The 22495-nt window shown below is 42.2% G+C and overlaps 1 protein-coding gene across 9 annotated transcripts in view; it reads right to left on the bottom strand.

Annotated features, from left to right (window-relative positions):
- RUNX2 (RUNX family transcription factor 2) overlaps positions 1-22495 on the bottom strand; it is a 281233-nt gene that overhangs the window by 72292 nt on the left and 186446 nt on the right. For 7 of the 9 annotated variants that reach the window (XM_045498433.1, XM_045498434.1, XM_045498428.1 and 4 more), the window contains one exon: positions 20654-20815. In XM_045498433.1, the coding sequence (XP_045354389.1) occupies positions 20654-20815 (162 nt within the window). Of the gene's footprint in view, positions 1-19541; positions 19611-20653; positions 20816-22495 lie in introns of all 9 variants that reach the window. The other 2 variants (XR_006717237.1, XM_045498436.1) reach the window with 1 other exon arrangement.

Below are 22495 nucleotides of genomic sequence, written 5' to 3'. Positions count from 1 at the left end.
ATCGGGGAGGGGGGGGGCGGGGAGGATCTCCTTTCACTTTCTACTCCACTTGATAACACACACACACACACACACACACACACACACACACACACACCCCTTCAGAGGGGTTTCATCCTCCATGCATACTTCTGGTGCTATAGTCATAAAACTTGCCACAAATGGACATTTTCAACATCTGTTTGTGGCTGCTCCCAGACTCCCTGAATTTCTTTGGGATGTGAAGCCTTCTGTCTCCCAAGTGTAAACAGACATACCTAATTATGTATTAAGGTGTCTGAGAATAGCTACTTGTTTTGATGACCACCCCCCTACACACACTAAAAAAAAAAAAAAAAAAAAAAAAGAGAGTGAGCAACCGGGCCTGGTCTGCTCTGTGTGCTGTGGGACAAACAGTAGCCCAGTGGTAGCTCCTTCTCAAACAATTCTCTGCCTGCCACGGACAAACCCCAGTCCGACTGTTCCCAGCCCGAGAATACAGTGTACCGAGTCTCTTCCAGATGTGGACCAAAACAGCCGATGACTGGTCAAGAGAGATGACACTGTCACCAAGCCAGGGCAAAATCTATTCAGTTTCTTCATAAGGATTTAATTTCAGGGTAAAAGAGGAAAGAGCAAAGGAGGAGGAGATAATTTAAGGGTAGCTCTTTTTCTTCTTCAGATCACAAGGGGCCATCCGTGTGCAGCAGTAACAGAAAAAATGTCAGCAGCCTATTAGAAATGTAGCAGGAGAAAACCATTCTAGAGCACTGGACTGTCAGCCAGAGATTTGGGTTCTGGTCACAGCACTGTCCCAGGCGAGCAGGCAGCCATGAGGAGTCCCTTCCCCTCCCTGACCCACACGTTCCTTGCCAGTAAGAATGACAGAATTTAACTAAATCATCTCCCTGGATTTCTAGCTCCAAAATTCTGATTCTGCTACATGTGAGGCAACCTGCAGAATTCCAAACATACCTTCAAAAGTTCTATTAGAAACACTGTTCCTCTAAAGAAAGGTGCCCATTCATTAAAAAATAGTATCTCAGGGTTTTTTTTTTTTTAATTTTCTTAATGTTTATTTATTTTTGAGAGAGAGAGACAGAGTGTGAGTGGGGAAGGGGCAGAGACAGAGGGAGACACAGAATCCGAAGCAGGCTCCAGGTTCTGACCATCAGCACAGAGCCCGACACAGGGCTCGAACTCACGAGCTATGAGATCATGACCTGAGCCGAAGTCAAACGCTCAACCAACTGAGTCACCTAATGAGGTATATCCACCGCGCAAAAAATACCCAGGTTTTCTCTCCAGATAACAAATGTCAATTAGAAAATAGGGAATACTTTTACACACACACACACACACACACACACACACACACACACACACAAATGTAACTGTCAATGACAGTTTGCAATGGAGGCCTAAAGAAAATGGGAACACTTCTGACAAAAGCTTTTTCATCATCAAATTGAGCAGTAAAGAGGGTTAAAATTAGCTTTAGGCTCACACATTTGATGAGAAATACGAAGTGAGCTATTTCTCTTTAGCTCCTTGTTCTGGATTCGTCAAGTAAGTTGTTTTGATCTGAACTATCTGAAATTAAAACAAATTAACATTTTACATCAACCTTTCCAACTCTTGCAGCATAGGAGGTATAGTTATGCATAATTTAAGTAGCTTAGGTTTTCCTGTCCAACATATAAAAATACGTACTTTGAGGTTTTAAGATTTCATTAATATGTACATTTTTAATCTCTCGAATAAAATTGAGATTTATAAAATTAGGGGGTGGGCTGTTTCCACTGTTATTTCTGGCAGAACTCAGTGAGTTTTACTTTATTTTGGGTACCCTGACCTGTATAAAGTATGAACGTCAGCAATTTAGTAAGGATTGCTGGTGTTATGTCCCCCAAGTGTAGGCTGGAAAGACCAATGCAATGGAACTCCCTCCCGGGATGATACCCAGCAGGCTCTGTAGCAAAGTCTGGTTCTGATATGGGGAGACTGTTAGGACAAAGCATAGTGAGGAAAGCACATTTGGAACCAAAAGACTTGGGGCTGAGGGTTGACTCTCCTGGTCTTTGACTATGTGACCTAGGTCTAGTCTCTGAATGTCTCAGATCCCCAATTTCCTACTGGCAAAATAGAGACTACAGTAGTATCTACACTCCAATGAGCTGTTAACAGTGATTAAACAAGACAATGTCTATGAAAAGTGTTTTCCACATACTTAAAATACTATCTGGATATTATTATCATTATTAATGCTAAGATTTTACTATCCCCTTTGGACTCAGTTGCTATAATTCACCCCATTTTCCATTTTCCTCAGCACCTAATTTGTCTTAGAATACATGGTGTTATATATACACACACACACACACACACACACACACACACACACACACACACACACACACACATACATATATCCAGAAGCTTTAATTTCTGACATCAAAAAAGCCCCTGTTATAGATGACCCGAGTGTCCTGAGTCTTTTCAACTTCCTTGCTCTCTGGAGTTCCCGAATTAGAGCAATAGAAGAATTCAAGCTTCCCCCTGAGGATGCCTCCTCCTTCCTGGTGGTGTCTTTAGTTTTTCTTCACACGCTCCATGACACCTGCCCAAGTTTCCACCTCTCTCAGCTGACCCAGCCTTCAGGCCGGCATCCCATGAGACAGCAGCCCGCCCTGTTGCTGGAATCCACCTGTCACCTAGCTACACTGGGCCACAGACCTCCTCACCTCCAGTGTGATGCTGCGGGTGAATCCACAGTCCTAACTCTGAGTGTGTTTGTACAGATCTCTTTATTCATCCCGTTTCCCTCAATGCCAGCCTGCTTTTTATATGCATTAGAGCTTACCTGCCACGTCTGTGGGCAGCTGAAGACCTTTACCTCAAGCATTGCATTTTACATAACCTAACTGGTACAGCTGATGTGATTTTTATAAACTTCTAGGGGCGCCTGGGTGGCTCAGCTGGTTGAGCGTCCGACTTCAGCTCAGGTCATGATCTCGCAGTCCGTGAGTTCGAGCCCCGTGTCAGGCTCTGTGCTGACAGCTCAGAGCCTGGAGCCTGCTTCGGATTCTGTGTCTCCCTCTTCTCTCTGCCCCTCCCCTGCTCACTCTCTCTCTCTCTCTCCCTCAAAAATAAATGTTAAAAAAACTATAAACTTCTGGAAAGATTGGTTTCCAACTTTTAACTAGAAGTTCTACTATTTATACGTTGAGAGGTGACTTTGTTATTAAATGATGGCAAGAAGACCCTTGGGGGTGGAGTTCACTTTGGGGAAACAGTTTTTCTCTTTTAGGCACCAGGCAACCTGGCAAAGAAGAGCAGGAAAGTCACTTTCGCAGCTTAGCCATCTTCGGGGACCCAGGGAGCCGTGGCTTTGCACGCCCAAAGCTGGCACTTTGAATACTGGCTTGGGAAGTGTGTGCCCGGGCTGAAACGTAACCGTGGCTCCAGTTTTCTAGCCCTAAGGTCCTAGTTTTGTCTAGTCACCAGTTCTGTGATCTGCAATATTATACTGCAGTGTGGTAGTGAAAAAGAACAGTACCCGAGGCTTAATTAAGCATGAGCATGATCAAGACCACCCCTCAACTGAAGAAGAAGAAAATTAATTACACACATTGGTACCATAGGGATTTAGAACTCCTGGCTCCTGGGGAGAAAACACCCCTCTTTCTAGTAGAGTACCCTGTTCTTAAAGTTTACTCCTTTCACAGTGACTTTTCCTTTCCCCCCAGTGGCTTGTTACCTGTTGTTTCTCAATCTAGTTTTGCCTCCTCCTTACGCTGAAACTTTGGCTTCTATTCTCCTTTACTGTTCCATTCCAAATGACAAAGCCGGGGAGAAGGGTTAAAAACTAGGTTTGAGCGCCAAAGAAACAGCCAACCTATTACCCAGAATTCCAATCTGTAAAGTTCTCAGAGCCCTTGGACTTCTGATAACATCTCCCATCTTATGAGAGGCTGATCCTCTTTGAATTGTATCTTGTTTTGAGTCCTCTGCGCTTCTAAAACCCAAGATGGATCCCTCAAATACATTTTAAGTAGATTAGGTCACTGCTCCTAAGACCTGGATTTTACCGCTTTCCTTCTTTTCTTGAAAAATAGCGATGTGAGTTTTCAGCATGCGGACCTCTGCGCCTCGGATTCCAAGAAGCAGCAGATGTCCACGGAGAGTCAGGCTTTTGTTGCTTTTCAAACAGGAAATGTACAGAATTGCTCTTATCTTCACAAGATCTTGAAGCTAACTTCTAGAGTCCCTAATTGAAGGTTGGGGGTGGGGGTGGGGGTGAGGCTATCTCTTTTTAAGGCACAGGGCACCGGGAAAGAATCCCGGAAGGGCGCGACAGCTGACTGCAACACTTAGACTAATTGGCTCAGCTATTTAAAGCTTCCTCCTTCACCCTCAGTGCGTATTTAGCACATTCTACTGATTCAAGTTCTTTCCAATTTAAGATACGCCCCCGTTTCTCAATCCTCTGGGAAGAAGCTGTTCTAGGTGGTTTTCCCATTCACAGGGAGGACAAGCACTCGCGCCTCCCCTGGCTTTACTTTGCTCATATGGCAAGATATTAGCTGGCCAGCCAGACGTGACTCACCCCCCGCTCCTGCTCAGGGGTCTCCTCGCTGCAGGACTGTTCTGCATGCTTCCGGGTATAAGCACCTGCATAGCCAGCTTGGTCACACCAGTGTGGTGATTTTCATTTTATTTTTTTCTTTTTAATGTTTATTCATTTTTGAGAGATAGAGACAGACAGAGCGTGAGTGGAGGAGGGGCAGAGAGAGAGAGAGAGAGAGGGAGACAGAGAATCTGAAACAGGCTCCAGGCTCTGAGCTGTCAGCACAGAGCCCGACGTGGGGCTGGAACCCACAGACCGCGAGATCATGACCTGAGCTGAAGTCGGACGCTCAACCGACTGAACCACCCAGGTGCCCCGCATTTCATTCCGTCTTAAAGGAGTAAAGGAATGGGTGTGCATCAAAGCTATCAAAGAAACTAAAAACGTACTACCTATACTTGAAGAGGGTGAGAAGAACATACAATGCCAGTGGTTCCCCCAAATTAATCTAATCATTGTGCTTCACTGCGCTGAAATCTGTGTTTGCACAGTGCCAAGGAAGGGGAGCTCCTGGAAATAATCAGATTAATGTGTCAATGAAAACAACCGAACCAAGCATTTCAGCTCTCTAAATGGATTTCTGGCCTGAATTTTCCAGGTTGGTGGTTTTGTATTCACCCAATAACTCAAGCGATTCCTGAATTACCACTTCGCTCTGGGGTGTATGAACAATGTCTAAAGGTTAACTAAAATTTTATAAGATGTAGTATTATTCCTTTAAAGTAGACCAACAGCTGGGGACAAGCACGGCTAACACATTTTCATGATCCAGGCAAAATACCCGCTCCCGTCCAGAGTGTCTCTGTCCTCACCACTTTCAGGCAAGCGGAAGCCACCTTCCTCCCACCAGGGTGACTGCCACCGCCTCCCAAAAACACTGTTGCTTCCTCCCCCATACTCTTACACAGCTCTCCCCCCAACAGCCAGAGTGACATTTTGAAACTAGAAATCCATTTATATCACGATTCCGCTTAAGATCTGCCCATGGCAGGGGCGCGCCTGGATGGCTCAGTCTTGATTTCGGCTCAGGTCATGATCTCACAGTTCACGAGTTCGAGCCCTATGTCGGGCTCCACACTGACAGCACAGAGCCAGCTTGAGATTCTCCCATTCTCTCTCTCTCTCTCTCTCTGCCCCTTCCCTGCTCTCTCTCTCCAAATAAATAAATAAGCTTTAAAAAAAAATTAAAAAAAAAAAAAAAAAAAAAAAAGAATCTGCCTATGGCTCATGGCTGCTCGGACCAGCAAACCCAAACCTTTGCTCCTGACCAGCAGAGGCCCAGCATGACCCAGAGTAGCAATCTCTCTGATTCATCTCATCTTCTATCCACTCCAGCCACCAGACATTCTTCTCCCCACCTCAGGGCCCTTGCTGTGGCCTTCTCTGCTGTCTGCAGTAAGCTTCCTCATAACATCACCCTGTTTTACTTTCTTTACAGCACATATCCCTAGGTAATATTTTCTCATTTTCAATTGCCTACCCTTCCCCAATAATAGCTAACATGTATTAACAGGCATTATTCTAAGAGCTTTATGTACTTTATCCTTTTGTCCTCATAACAACCTTCTGAAGTTAGTGGTATTATTATTATTATTATTATTATTATTATTAGCCCATTTCACGGATGAGGAAATTGTGGTACAGACAAGCTAAGTAATAGTCCCAAGATCACATAGCAAGTGAGTCAAAAAGCCCAGATTGAAACCCACAGAGTCTGGCTCCAAAGACTGTTTAATGACTATATCATATGTCAGCAGAGAAAAGTTCCCTGAGCTTTTCTGTCTTACCCATTACTGTATCTCTGGTGACCGGAACAGTCTCAATAAACGAGTGGATTTAATGTTGACAATAATTTGTATTAATGAAGACTTTTATCATGTGGTCATACAGTACTATGATAGCAATGTTTCACTAAAAGGAACTTCTTGTTATAATTCTAATAATATTTTTTTCTAACTATATTATTTCTTTAATATAGAAAGTCTGGTCCTCTCATCCCATTTAGCCTATGATTAATAGAGTTCACCTGTTCTTTTGTTTTCATAACTGTTAGCGGGTAAGATTCTCAGTTCTCCAGTAAGATAAATTGTATTTCATTATAACCAACCCCAGGTTAGATAAGTCACATAAAACCATGCAAAGGTATATAAAATGTCAATCATTTTTTTTTTAATTTTAATAAAGCCGTGGTTTCAAAATCTCTCTGCAGACTCAGACACATATGCAAGCGTAAGAGGCTTCACGTTAAATACAAAGTCACCTGTGGTCAAGGGTCAAGGTCTTTGGCACTAATTCACCTGATCCTAGATTGTTTCTCAACAGAATCAACTGAAATACAAGACAAACTTTTCTTGACACCTACAGTAGTTATTCCTACTAATTTAGTTCATAAACCAAGTACTATGCTAGCTTTTATTTTTGTTATGGGTGGCGGTATGTAGATTTTTGACCTGCTGATTCCTAAATGTTTCTGAGAGAAAACCCACCCCTTCGGGACTTATTTTAGAATCACAGACATTCAGAGCTTTATGATGCACCCTGGAGCGTATCTAGCCCAACTCGCTCATTTCACACACAAGGAACCTAAGACCCATAGAAAACTTAAGTGAGCTTCTCAAAACTCAGGTTCCTCAATTTCCAGCAAAGCGCTGTTTCCAGCATGTTGCAAGTGATGCTGTGAGTGTTTGATCACTGTGCTATATGCCTGGGCCTCAGAAGGAGAATTTTCTAATAAACCAAACCAATGCAACACAATTTTATTGAGCAGCTGCTATTTTTTTTTAAATGTTTTTATTTATTTTTGAGACAGAGAGAGACAGAGCATGAGCAGGGGAAGGGCACAGAGAGACAGGGAGACACAGAATTCGAAGCAGGCTCCAGGCTCTGAGCTATCAGCAGAGAGCCTGACGCAGGGCTTGAACTCACGGACTGTGAGATCATGACCTGAGCTGAAGTCGGACGCTTAACCGACTGAGCCACCCAGGCACCCCAAGCAGCTGCTATTTTATCAGTGTTGGGTTCAATCCAATTTTGGGGGTGTATGTCCCAATTTAAATGCTCTAATCATTTGCTGGATTAAACAGGTCATCTGAGGTTTTACTAACCCTTCCAAGGTTAATGCAACTATTAACCCAACAGTATCGTTACGCACTTGAACATCAATGATCAACGAGCACCATTTAGGACAGAGATTGTTAAGAGTAGATCAAAAAATCCAACTGTACGTAATCTACAAGAAGCCCACTTTAGATATAAAGGCACAAAGAGATTACATAAAGCAGCAGGAACTCCCATTCATTGCTGCTTTGGAATGCAACATGGCACAGCCACTTTGGGAAACAGTTTGGCAGCTTCTTACAAAAGTAAATACACTCTTACCACGTGATCCAGCAACTGCACTCCTTGGCATTCACCCAATGAAGCTGAAAAGTTATGTCCACATAAAATGTATACACAGATGTTTATAGGTTATAAGGTACTCACACTATCTATCCATGAGGTGCTATAGTGTTAGTGAAGTTAGACTGGGAGTAGTGGTAAATGTATATTGCAAACTCGGATAACCATGAAAAGAGGGTAAAGAGAGAAGCATAACTGATATGCTAGGAAAGGAGAGATAATAGAATCATATAAAATGCTGAACTAAAACCACGAAAGGTAGAAAAAGAGTGGAAGAGGGGCACCTGGGTGGCTCAGTCGGTTAAGCATCCGACTCTGTTTCGGCTCAGGTCATGATCTCAACGGTTCATGAGTTTGAGCCCCGCATCAGGCTCTATGCTGTCTGTGTGGAGGCTTCCCGGGATTCTCTCTCTCCCTCTTTCTCTGCCGCTCCCCTGTGCTCTCTCTCTCTCTCTCTCAAAATAAATAAATAACTTTAAAAAAGAAAAAAAAAAGAAAAAGAGTGAAAGACAAGAAATAGGATAAAAAACAGGGCGATAATAAAAAATAGTAAAATAATATATAAATAATAAAAAATAAAAAATATGGTAGATAGTAATCCAACCATGTCAATCCAACACTTTGAATGTCAGTGGTCTAAATGCACCAATTAAAAGACAGAGATTGACAGAGCAGACCAAAAAACAAGACACTGGTAATGTTTCAAAGGTACAGTACCTGTGACACCTACGAACTTCTAAGGTCAGAAAAATAACTTTCTGTTGTTTCTGTTATTTCTGTTGTTAACTGCCCAGAAGGCCAATCTCTTTCTTTTTCAGAATCTTTCAGGTCGACTCTCCACTGTACCCTTAAGCAAAACTGAGCATGTATTGTTTTCCTAAGGTATAGTTTGGAAGCTTACAGGTTTGTTTTTTTTTAATGATGAGTACCACAACACTATTATCAGACTTTTTCCTCTTTTCCGAGCCTATTTTAATTCCTTCTGTGGCTTTTGTTTAGAAAGGGTTCTTCTTAATTATGTATGGATTTAATGTGACCACATCAATGGGTTTATTATTGATTTATCATGAATCACTGCTCTCCTTGGCACAGGGTGGAGTGTTTATAACTATTATTATATTTGTTATTATTATTCCATTAACTATGGCATTATTACTAATTACAACAGGGAGCTGGAACAGTGTCCATTTTGATCAGAGAGAGAGCGGTGAACTCTGGATATAGAACCGTCAGTCTTGTTCCAGTCTACCATGCTTGACTGCATTTCTAAGTTTATCACTCAAGGCCAAAGTCTCTCTGGAAAAGATGACACCTTCCTGCATAAGAAATCCTTTGAGATATTCAGGGACACTGGTACCTAAGCAGAATTTTATTTACATGACTGTCATGGATTGGAGATTCATGAATTTCGTAAGAGTCACATAAAAAAAAAAAAATTTAGACGGTAGTACAGTCAAATGGGATCCGAGATTTACCTCGAACCAATTCTGACCCACTTTAATAATATATCCTTCCTATTCATTTTTTAAGAAAACAAAGAAAAAGGGAGACTGAAAAGGACTTTGTTCAAAATAAAATGCTGTCTAAAAAGGACTGTGAATAACTCAAAGTGCTGTCATTTGAAAATAAATAAATAAAATAAATAAATAAATACATACATACATACATAAATACATAAATACATAAATAAATAAAGTGCTGTCATTTGTATTTTGTCCTATAGGGTTTTTTTTTTCTTTCCCCCATGGGTAACTAGGAATGATTCCTATAGGTTTTTTAATTATATGTCAATTTTTACTTGTTTAGTCACCTCTTTCAATGATACCTTTCTAAGTTTCCCCTCGTAACTATTTCTACGTATTAATAAATATAAAACCAAACTTAAAATAATCATGCAGCGTCTCTTTCCCCTTTCCACCAGCAGTGATCAATGCAGATTTCCTGAGAAATCAACGCTGACTGAAGTAACAAAATAATAGTAGGTCATGGGGGGGGGGGGGGGGCGGTGTCAGTGGGGCCTGTTTTTCCTGAGAGAAGTTAAAGCGGTAGTTTGGCTAATATTAACTAACATCCCAAATACTAGACCTGTCAAGAAAATTTACATGTATATTCATTCTCAATGAAGTGAACAGGTGAATACATACATATATGTATGTTACAGCGTAAGACTAACAGTGTTGCTTCACTTTAAAAGAGATAGTAAGGGTGCCTGGGGGGCTCAGTTGGTTAAGCATCTGACTCTTAGGTTTCGGCTCAGGTCACGATCTCACAGTTTGGGACACGGTGCCCCACGTCAGGCTCCACACCGATAGTGCGGAGCCTGACTGGGATTCTCTCTCTCTCCCTCTCTCTGCCCTTCCCCCATTCTCTCTCTCTCTCTCTCTCAATAAATTTAACAAGTAAATACAATAAGAGACAGTAAAAATTCTATAATATAAACACATGCTAGGACCGTGTTTGTGCATACGAAATATGAAATTAAGAAATGGCAATTGTCAGGGCCAAAACATAAGAGACTCTTAAATATGGAGAATAAACAGAGGGTTCCTGGAGGGGTTGTGGGGGGGGGGGGGAGGATGGGTTAAATGGGTAAGGGGCATTAAGGAATCTACTCCTGAAATCATGGTTGCACTATATGCTAACTAACTTGGATGTAAATTAAAAAAATAAATTAAAAAAAAATGGCAATTGTCATTAGTCTCCTACCAATCCCACTTCTAGACCTATTAGCAATTCCTAACAACAGTTACGGTGTAAGCAACCCGAAAGCAGCGAGCGCTATTGGACAGACCCTTCGGCCATGAGCAAGTACTCCCCATACAGGCAGACCACAAGACGAGGACTCACAGTCAGATAGCAAAGGATTAGCAGGCCAGGTCCACGGCCTAAGGGAACTTCCAACCTAGCTAGGAAAAGACGAGGATTTTTTTTTCTTTCTTTTTTTTTTTTTTAAAAAAGACAGCTTTTCTTTTTTTAAACGTTTATTTATTTTTGAGACAGAGAGAGACAGAGCATGAATGGGGGAAGGTCCGAGAGAGGGAGACACAGAATCTGAAACAGGCTCCTGGCTCTGAGCTGTCAGCACAGAGCCCGACGCGGGGCTCGAACTCACGGACCGCGAGATCGTGACCTGAGCCCAAGTCGGCCGCTCAAACGACTGAGCCACCCAGGAGCCCCAAGACGAGATTTTTTATATATTCTTGCCATATCTTAAGAAATATTATGAAACCACACATGCCAACGAGTGGAATTTTCTTTCTCCAGCTGAAAATGTAATTGTTGAAGTGATTCAGAGTGAAAGTAGAATCTAGCAGAATGGAATTATTATTTTTTTTTTTTTTAATTTCCTAAGGAGAGGCATTAAGTTGCTCATGCAGTAGGGCAAAAGAGATGGCCTGTCACTAAACGCCCGAGCATTTTTGCACATTCTGGCATCTACCGGAGCTGGCGTCACAATGTAACTGGGTCCTATGTGTATTACGTCATCTCCTAAGCACGGATGATGTCTTCAGTTCTGTTTCTGTGTGTTGCCTGCCTCAGCGCACGATAATTATGTACCAAGTGTCTGCTGAGCAGACTTGAAATGACTGACATAAACTGAAGAAAGACATCCCAGACTGGAGGGAATGCAAGAGGCTATATATGTTGTATATCGGGTGAGGTTATAAAAACCCCAAAAGGTCACCCCAGGCAGGAATGAAGTAAGAATCAAGTTAAGACGTGAATAAGATAAGAATGAAGTAAGATAAAACCGAACAGGAGTAACTATATATGATCAGACTTGGATCTGAAAAACAAAACAAACAACGACAAAAAACAACAAACAACAAACCAAAACAACCGTGAAAGGAAAACAATGGGAGCAAAGCAGTTTGACAAAAAAAATGGCAAACATGAGAGAATAATGTAATGTGGTCACCAAAGCACTGAGGCCACCTCTGCTGAGGCTGACAGAGGCCACAATAAGGGAGTTTGGTTCTGGGCACCAGGCAGAAAGAGGGACGCTGACAAACTCTGGCGTGCCCAGAGACCACTGACCAGGACAGTGAGGTGACATGAAACCCTATCACACAGCAAGGGCTTAAAGAGCGGGGAAGACGGGGGAGAACGAAGGTCGGTCTGGAGAAAGGTAAGACTTTGTGAGAAATGCTGTCACAAAACCGGATCTTTTGCTTTGAGCTTCAATTTACAGCTTAGTTGATAGAATTTCTATTATTTTCTCAGAAGAGACTTTGACACTTTATTACACGCTGGCTAGAATGAATGTCAGACTCTAAATTAGAAATCAAAAATTCTGCTTGATCATTTGGTTTCAAGCTGGAACGAAAGTATGTTTTGGCATTATTACCAACTGTTAGCAGCAAGTTCTGGAAACAGATGCAGTCTTGCTATGTGTTCTAAATATGAAACACATTGCAGAAAGGCTTGGAGATAAAAATATATACTGCTTATGCACACTCATACTGTGCTATTTCCTGTCCTTATCAGCAATAAAAGTCCCTCTTGTTTCACCCTTTCTTTGTTGTTCCAGGTGAACAAAATCTTTCTTCTTTTTCCCTTTCTTCTATCCTTATTTCTTCTACATGCCTATCTTCCTGTAGTTTTCTATCTTCTTTCCCACTACTATTTGTCTCATTAAAGATTTACTGAGCACATACTATGTGCCCAAAACTGTGCTGGGTTATAAGAGTTCAAGAATATGTACAACACAGTCACGGTCCTTGACAGTGAGACGCTTACCTCCTATAGAAGGGGAAAGGCATGGACGCAGATTATCGTGCTAAAGGAAGGGGGGGCACACATTAGAGGTGTGTCCAAAGCAGGGAGATGAGGAATGGACGGGTGTAGGGAGAGTAATAAACTTGGAGGAAAGTGATGGTTGGGGAAGGGATTCCTTCTAGGAAAGAGGTGGCTGACAAAGATGGGCGGGGCCTTGGTGGAGAAAAGGGCTAGTGTGGCGTGGGAAACAGTGCAGCTTACTTAAGGAACGCCAGGCATTCTTAGAGAAAAGGAGCATCCTTTACCTAGGCAGAGCTGAATATCTGGGGAGGCAGTGAAGTAAGTAGCCAGATAAATGGGTTGTTTTGTTTGGTTTTTTTTTTTTTTAGTTGGGTTTCTCCCGTTCTTGAATTGTTAAGAATCATCACCTAAATGTAAATGTTTGGTAAGCTGTCTATGGATAAAACTAAAGAAAAATCTTAATTAAAAAAAAAAATGGACCAAAGGTATGGACAACCACAATCGTGTTTCCCCAGGAAGGAATGGATGAAATGCTTTTTTTTTTTTTTTTTTTAACGTTTATTTATTTTTGGGACAGAGAGAGACAGAGCATGAATGGGGGAGGGTCAGAGAGAGAGGGAGACGCAGAATCTGAAACAGGCTCCAGGCTCTGAGCTGCCAGCACAGAGCCCTACGCGGGGCTTGAACTCACGGACCGCGAGATCATGACCTGAGCCGAAGTCGGTCGCTTAACCGACTGCGCCACCCGGGCGCCCCTGAAATGCTTTCTAAAAAAAGAAATCTCACTGACGAAGTCAGTGACAAAACAAATTGGGATGGGGGTATTCCAGGTGCTGCGAGAGTGGCTTTGAGGTTTTAAAAAGTACAACAACGTCCTCACAATAGAACAGTATCCAGCGGTGAAAAGAAGTGACTTATCAGGTCATGACAAGATATGGAGGGGCGTTAAAGGCACATGGTTAATAAGCGAAAGAAGCCAGTCTGAAAGTCAGGCTACAGATTGCATGATTCCAATTATACGACATTCTGGAAAAGGCAAAAGTAGAGAGACAGGAAAAAGATGACTTCCAGGGGCCATGGGAGCAGGTAGGTAGGGATAGACAGGTAGAGCCCAGGGGATTTTTAGGGCAATGAAACTATTCTGAATGACCCTATAGTGCTGCATACATGGCATTGTGTATTTGAAAAAAAAACCCACAGAAGTGCACAATGCTGAGAGTTAACATAACATAAACTATGCACTTCAGTTAAAAATAACGTATCGATATTGGTGTATCAGTTGTAACAAATGCACCACACCAATGCAAGATGTGACTAATAAGACAAAATGGCGGTTGGGGGGGTGGGGATGGATATAGCCCCGCTCTACTTTATGCTTAATTTTTCAGTAAATCTAAAACTGCTCTAAAAAAATAAAGTATCCTAAAACATGTATAGAGAGAGATCAAAATAAAAATAGTACGTTTCTACTGTTTGGAAGCTAAGGACACACTTCGTTTCTCCACCGGCAGTTATCAGGTAAGGCAAGCTTTCTTTGCTAGAAGTCCTAAGAACAACAAGTCCCTGGGCAGACATTAACTCACTCCTTGCAGAAAATTCTGAGATGTGTGGACGGACAATTTGTTCACCGGGGCCAACAGAGGCACAATGAATTCACTGACGGACATATCTGAGAATAACACGAAGAATCTTCAGTGACAATGAAACTAAAAGTCTGGCTTCCTCAGTTAAACTGCCTCCACCCTCTTCTCGGATCCCACTGAACCACAGAAGCCACCGTGTCACTAAAAAATTGCCTCCAGTACTTTTGGTGAAGTGAGGTTTAAGCTCCCAGGTTTTCTTCTACAAAAGAAAGGGATTGTAGCAAACCTTTCAATAGAATCTGTAGCCATGTCTTTGCCATCCCTGCATACCCATGAGTCCCTTATGAGTCCCTTCGTCACTAAAGCTTTTCCTCACGTGTGGGTGGGGGTACATGTATCGAGAACAGACCCTCGGGAAAACAGCTATCAAGAACCACGTATAAAATCAGAGTCAAGCCACGCACGCAAGTTTCATTCTGACCTTTGGTACCTCTGTCTACCTACAATTTAACAGTAAATATCATATAACCAAGTTCAGTCGGTTCTGTGGGCCGGGCCAACTCCCCCCACTCATCTAGTCAGAATGGAAACCACTTCTTCGGTCCCCAGCACCAGTAACTCAGAACCCGTCGTCAACTGAGGTCCAGGTCTGCCCTGAACCTGGGCCCACGGTGATCAGATAAAGACATCAGCGGCTCGTGTCGGAAGACAGCCCGTCTTGCGAGCAAGCAAGGTGAATTTCAACTTACAGACTGCAAAAATAACCCAACCAATCACGGTCGAATTAACAGAGAATACTGACCAACATTCCACCGGTAACACAGGGCTTGCCTTTGTTTAGGGTCTATTAAATTTAATAACTTCCCCCTCTGTGGCTTTAAACAGAGAACTTCTTCAAAATAAGAGTGGCTCTTATTAAACTTAATTACTTGCCCGTGGCTGCTGTGGCAGATGTGTGTCTACCAAACAGGTGGCTCTTAATAAAGGAATGGTTCTGTAGTAAAAAGTAGATGTTCTAGTGTTTTATTATAGTCGCCTTAACTTTCTGCTTTATTAGTATTAATTGCTGGAGTTTTCCTTTTAACCTCTCTTAAGGCGTCACTCCCTCCTGTGAGTTAAGAGTGGTCCCGAGAAAATAAATGTCCACGTTTACTTGGCACATTACTGAAGCCTCTGGTTTCAACACCGGACTCAGGGGACTTGATAGACACTCGGTTATAAGGGACATTTAAAAACGAACTGCATCAAACACTGCCAGGTTTGAAATTACATGAAACCACCCTCCCAACAGACCTTGAATGATAAAATGGGGTTTTTCCACTGGCAATGTCTAGATTTTGTGGTAGTAATAAAATAATTTTTAGTAGCTTTATTTATTAGACTAACGCCTATTCTGCTGACCTTTGGAAATATTATAGTTTAGCGACTGAGAGTCATAAAAACAGAGACATCCTTAATAGTCTTGTGCAGTTGATTAAGTGGAATTTTTTGATATTTAAATATTTTGAAAGAAGAAATTCAAGACCATTTGATGAAAAAAACACACACAAAAATATGTAACCCTCAAAAAGATTACAGTTTCTAACTCTGTCTTGTGTAAAAAAAAAAAAAATCCTATGAATGGAGATAAAAAATCCATACAATCTGCACTGGCCTCTCCCAGAGTAACTGAGGCAGAAACATGTATGGCCCTTCCCTGCATCTCTAATTCATGTACCTTAACTCTCTTAAGAGATCTCCCAAAAGCATCAGAGAGGTCCATGGGCACAGTGACCAAGATCATAGAAAAATGCTTGTATTAACCTTTTCCACTTCGTGTGTGCCAAAGAGTGGTACAGACTTGGGTTAATCGAAGCTACTTTACTCAGGTGGATGGGACAGGGGAGGAGTCGTCATCTCCTTCAGGACACTAACAACAGCTCGTACTCTGACCCACAAGTCCAAGAATCAGACTCAATAAACGGTCGTGTTTCTTTTCCTAGTAGGATAATTACCTAAAATACATTTTGAAAAGTCTGTAATTATTTATTTACATGGTATTTCGTGATAACCTGCAGAAAAGCAATGACAATCTTTGTGCCAAGCCTCACAAACGTTTTGAACATCACGAATGCCATGGGTGAGAAAATTCTTGCAATGATAAAGACAATGGTCTGGGTTATCATCAGGCTTACTTGTCCTTGTCTTGCCATACTTGACTCTTTGATAGAATCGGAGTGAATTTTCTGTATAGTGAATATTCTTTTAGGATCACACAAGATGAAAGGAGATAATGTACGAAATCCCTCAGGGGTGAAGGATGCTACTTAAACACAGATTGTTGTGTGATAAGAAGTATGGGAGGGGAGGGGAATCAACCCCTAGAGGGTTTCTCTCACACTGTAATGTCTCCAGACTGGTTGCTGATAAGCAGCATTTGATTTTTATAATTCACTTGAATATGAACTAAGCTCATTACAATAAGGTAAGCCCTATTAGTCAATTACAGGACAATAACTTATTGTTTGGTCAAAAACCTATGACTGCTGCTATTGTTTTTGTTATAATATTGAAGGCTACTCCAGGTTAAGGAAGTATCTCCTGAATCTTTGTATTGTGCCTATGAACTTCAAGACATCTGGCTTTGCATCTTCACTTGCAGGTTGTAAGGACTGTGGGTAACACACCTTCACCATCGTATTTTTATTTATATTTGGCTTCCATGAGGGTGACTGCAGGGGAAATGCGATATAGCATCACTGTCATCGCTGGAATTCATTAAGTTCTAGTATAAATGTAGCTACACTTGAAAAATTACTCAGAAGGAAGGATACCAAAAAAAGAAGTTGTAAAATTGGATTCTCTAACAATCTTTAGGTATATTAAATGAGGATCTTTCTTTGTAATGGTCTTGTAGGATGAAATGGCATTTCTTTAGGAACAGTTCTTTCTGAAAGATCTTTCTAGTTGCTTTTATTCCTACGATTCCTTGGAAAAGGAATCCATGATTCCATGGATCATTCCATTCCATGATCATTCCATTCTCCGATATTAGAATAGTTATTTTCTCTTAGTGCGTGATTGGCCTTTTGTGAATGGCTCACAACTGCTTTTAGCTCTACAAATATTCATTCTAAATCTATACAGTAATAGTTATAGCAAACATTGAGTACTTCTGTGTGCTAGGCATTATGTTCAGTGCTCTATGAATTACATCTCAGTATTAACTCACTTAAATACTTAAATATTTCAAGAGGTTTTGTTTTAAATATGGTCTGCGGTGGATCCATTTTGCAAAGCAAATAATCCTCGTTAAAGAGTTTAGATTTTTACCTACTTGACTCATTTAAGCTAGCGCTTGCCTGCAAATTCTATACAGATAAGCAATTTTTACAAAGCCATGTTAGCTTCATAATGATCAGCTACAATCTATTGAGCAACTAGCATGTGTGAGGCATGCTGCTCGCACTTTACATAAAGCACCTCATTTAATCCTCACGGTAGCCCTAGGACATTAATATTATATCCTTATTTTACAAATAATAAAGCTACATTTCAGAGAAGTAAGAAACTTGCCTAATATGTGCATGAGCTGGGATTCAAACCTGGGTCTAAACCTCCAATCCTACTGTATAAGTAAGGACTTTGTTCTCACCCCAGATCATCTGAGACTATTTCTTTATCCCCTTCAGATAGGGAGATGAGAACAGTTCTCTACATAAAAATCTGAACTGTTCCGGAAAGCATCTCAAAGAGGAAACACACACGACTGCTTGGAGATGGAAGTGAAGGTTAATATTTTAGCTGTCTATGCTACGAAGATAGCATCCTGGACCTTAGGGACCGCTTTAGATATTGCGGGGGGGAGGGGGGAATAATAAAGACAGAAACTATGCAACTTGGCACCTTGGACCCTATGAGACAGGCTCCATTCCAGACAGGTCCCTAGGACCTAGGACTGGTCCCCAGGGAAGTGAAAAGGGCACTCGTTCCAGCTGACTTGGTCCCCAAGCCCACCAAGCTGCACTCTGGGATGCTGGCACAGCCCAACACTCAAGAGCAAGGTCAGGTAAATCAAATCAGGGCTCTTCCAGTTCCCTGACCGTCCATATCTAGTTCTTTCTTCCTGTTTCCCAATATGCTGACAAGAGGGATTTTCTGCTTTCCTCCCTTGAATGTTTACACAGAACCTCCCACCCTGGCACCATGTCACTTTGCCAGTAACAACTCACAGAAATGTCTGGGGCAGGAGGAAAAATCTGGACTAAACTCAGTTTTAAACTAGTTTAGAGCAGAGGCTCATTCCTACCCTTGGCCTCAGACCAGTATATGACTGGATACGTAACCAGTTTCTGCTCCTACTGCCTCGTCTATGAAATGGGAAGAGTCATGTTGTTATTAGTTTATGGAAGTGTTTTAAATAATTATCAGTAAGTTGACTCAAAATAATCTAGCTATTCTAGATTACACATGTAAATGATAAACGATCATGACTGCCCATGTATGCAGCATTGTTTCAGTGTTGCTTTCAATGGTTTTCCTACTGAATTTTATGTGAATACACCTGGGTAAGAAGGTGCTGTAGATAAACGTCTCTAAAGCAATAATCACTCCCTGAGGTTTTTTTCCTCTAGGTACTGCCAGGGGACAAATAACAAAGTCTGCTTCAGCCACAGAGGGTTGGACAGATGGAAACCCCAGAGGACCCTAAACAGAAGCAAGTTTGCACAAATCTGTCCTGGCAAAGTGTCATTTTGGCCCCATGTAAAACAAAACAGGTCCAGTATAAAATACAGAAGGAATGACCAGAACTAATTCGACACCATCCAACACTGTCTTTGATCCCACATCAGCCCTCATTCTCCCCACTGTGCCTTACTCATCCTTTCCCGTGTCTTTAATTGATGTTTGCCTAAAGGAGGGAGTCATTCCTGTCAAGGGAAATGATAACTAAAATTCTACACTCTGCACAATTCCCCAATAAATACCATGTGATTCATAAAAATAATAATAGCAGTCATAATGAAAAGTGGGAACATGGTTTTCCAAAGGGTTTCGTGGTTCTCCCTCCACCCCTCTTCTTTCCCTACTCACCCCTGCGGGAGTCCATCTGCTGTAGAAAATGTGAAGGGCACTAGGACCAGAGAGCCCTTTCCTGCCATTCGCTTGAGAAACAAAGCCTTCCCTCCTCCCAAGTGGAAAGAAAGAAAGGAGTCTGAACTAATCAAAACCTGCAAGCCTGCTGGTGGAGCTTCAGCTTGTCAGTGATGCAACTCAGCGGAGTGAGTAGCGGCTTCGAGCTTTGCAGAAAATGAAGAGAGGGAGAGAAACAGAGACAGAAACACAAAGAGAAAGAAAGAAAGGCATTAACCTGGCCAGGAGTTAAACAGGTGCATGGAGCCCGAACGCTGAGAAGAGCGTCTGACACATAGAGGGGCCAACTGCATGTGCCTCAGTGGGGTTGCTTCTTTATTTACGGGGGCAGGGCTCTGGCCTGGTGTCAGGGCTGTACCGAGAGATCTTTTCCCTATTCACAGGACTCAGAGGCTTGGCCAAGAGCCTTTAGCTTTTCTCTACTTGCCCACGTGAAGTCTGTGTACACTTTCTGGCTCTCCACGAGGAATTCTCTCCACGACAGAGAGAGGAGGCCAGCTCGTTTGCCACACGCACGTCCACCAGGAGCCACAGATTTTGGTGGTGCCTCTGGAATAATGGGTGTGTGAGCACTGGGGACGCCATGTTGAGAGCGACCACAGTGTGCTGGATGGTTCGTGGAGAGGCTACCTCAGTCTGGAATTGGCTGCTCAGAGGCCAACTCGGCCTTTTAAAAGACTCTTCCAGGCCTCACCTCACTTCAAATGACTAGCTTCTGAGAAGGATCTTAAGTTTGCTGGTGCTCACTCTCAGAACGAGCCGGCCTGGACTTCTGGGGTTTAAGAGGCTCTAGAAATGGAAGGCTGTGCCATCAGTCTATAATCTGGTTTACAGGCAGATGTTAAGAAAAGAAAGGAACACAAGCAGAGGAAGGCCTGGCATAAGACCCTCAGGAGAAGGCCCCAGTTGAGACAGTGCCCACCAAAGGGGATACGATTCGGCAGGACTAAAACTGGGTGGCATTAAATAGCATCTTAAGAAAATTATGCCATCTCTGGTGGATTTTTAGTCTCTCAATTTAAAATGTTCAAGTACGTGATAGCCCTATAATTCAGAAGACCCGGTCTGCCGCTGTCATACCCTTGCCCCCACGCCTCCGAGAGAGAGTTCCTGTGAGCCTTGGCCCATTCTACGACCCCAGCCCCACCCCTGCACAGGAGGGGGTTTTCACTTAAAGTGTGGTCTTTACCTGAAATGCGCCTGGGCACGTCGGTGATGGCAGGAAGCCCCGTGCCCCGTGTGGAAGACAGCGGGGTGGTGGAGTGTATGGATGGGGACGTCATCTGGCTCAGGTAGGAGGGGTAAGACTGGTCATAGGACCACGGCGGGGAAGACTGGGCCTGCCTGGGGTCTAGGAAAAAGAAGAAAAATCTTTAGTGTACCAGCCAACTGTGGACTTAGAACATGCAACCCCAAACTGAGAAAGGAGAAAGTAAGAGAAAAGCAAGCATCTGTAAGGAGTATTCATTTCCTATGATCCTACCCTTTCAGGCCCTGTATGGAACCAAACTTTCGAGACCTCCAAGCTCCAGCACAACAACACGGATCGTGCATAAAGACTATTTCTCCCTCATATAAGTATTTCTATTTGGAAAGTCTAACACCCATTTATTTATTTACTTTTGAAATTTACTTATTTATTTTGAGAGAGAGAGAGTGCGTGCGTGAGCCAGGGAGGGGCAGAGAGACAGGGAGAGAGAGAATCCCAAGCAGGCTTCAAGCTGTCAGTGTGGAGCCCAACTCGGGGCTCCAACTCCATAGGGCTTGAACTCACAAACCCGTGAGATCATGACCTGAGCCGCAATCAAGAGTCAGACGCTTAACTGACTAAGCCACCCAGTCGCCCCTCTAACAGCCATTTAAAAAAACAATCTGCTCCAGTTATCTTTACAAAGTTGAATTCTCCTTGATTTATTTTCTGTATTTACTCATGTTACTTCAATAAACACATATTACTCCTAATTTTCTTTTAAGTTAGAAATTCTCTGGAACAATCAACTTAGTTAAAGAACAGGTAGACTGTACTTTTCCCTGCTGCATATCCAGCTACTATCTTTCAGACATGCATTTTGGTTTATAAATGCATGATTCCATGACTTCACTTTCTTTCCAGGCAGGTCAAGGGATAGCACTTTCTAGCAGGGGGGTTAGAGGTAAGGGGTAGAGATGAGAAAGGAGGGAGCAGCATGCAAAAAGAACACAAAGGGGAGCCAGTTAGTTATATGATTCTCATGCTAAAGCTACCCTAGAAAATAACCTTTAAGAAAGAGACAAACTTAATTTCTAAGTCACCTGCCATTAAGAACTGAAACACTTCATCACCATCCAGTTTTGATGTTAAGCATATGAGTTTCTGACCATTAAAAAAAAATGACCCAAAACAGAAGAGCAGGGAGATGTCTTTAATCCTATTGGAATCTGCTTAGAAGATGTCACATGTTTGGAATACAGCCTAGTGTTACCTATAGTCACTGTCATAGTAAAAATGGGTGGCCACTTGTTAGGGTTAACTGCTAAGCATTATCAGTATGTTTTTATGTATTTCTATGGGGTTTCTTGGAGGTACAAGCTCAAGTACCAAGTACAAGCCAAGTAGATTTATCAAAAGAGTTTCAGTCTACACAAGAAAAAAAGGTAAATTTGTTGTATATTTCCCATGTATATTTCAACCTGTTTCATTCTTACTGGAGGGCTAATCAAACAATCAAAAGCAAATTTCTCTTAACATTATTTTTAATAATTGTAAATTTTTTTTCTAATATTAAAAATTCTAACACACAAATTTAAAAATTCTAATACACTGGTTCACAAGACAACATTGTATATTAGAATGTCTGTGGACTTTGGAATGTGCAGATCTAGGTTCAAGTTCTGAGACTTCCATTTTCTAGCTGTGTGATCTTGGGTTAATTACTCAGCAACTCTGAGCCTCACTTTCCTCATCTGTAAAAGAGGGTGAGGAAGTAATAATCTCTGAATCACAGGGATGTGACAACTACATGAGAAAACCATGGAGAGAGGAGTAGCACAA

The sequence above is a fragment of the Leopardus geoffroyi genome, chromosome B2 (assembly GCF_018350155.1).
Source record: "Leopardus geoffroyi isolate Oge1 chromosome B2, O.geoffroyi_Oge1_pat1.0, whole genome shotgun sequence".
Lineage (NCBI taxonomy): Eukaryota > Metazoa > Chordata > Mammalia > Carnivora > Felidae > Leopardus > Leopardus geoffroyi.
Note: the sequence above shows the minus strand (reverse complement) of the source record. Positions and strands in the feature narration are given on the sequence as shown.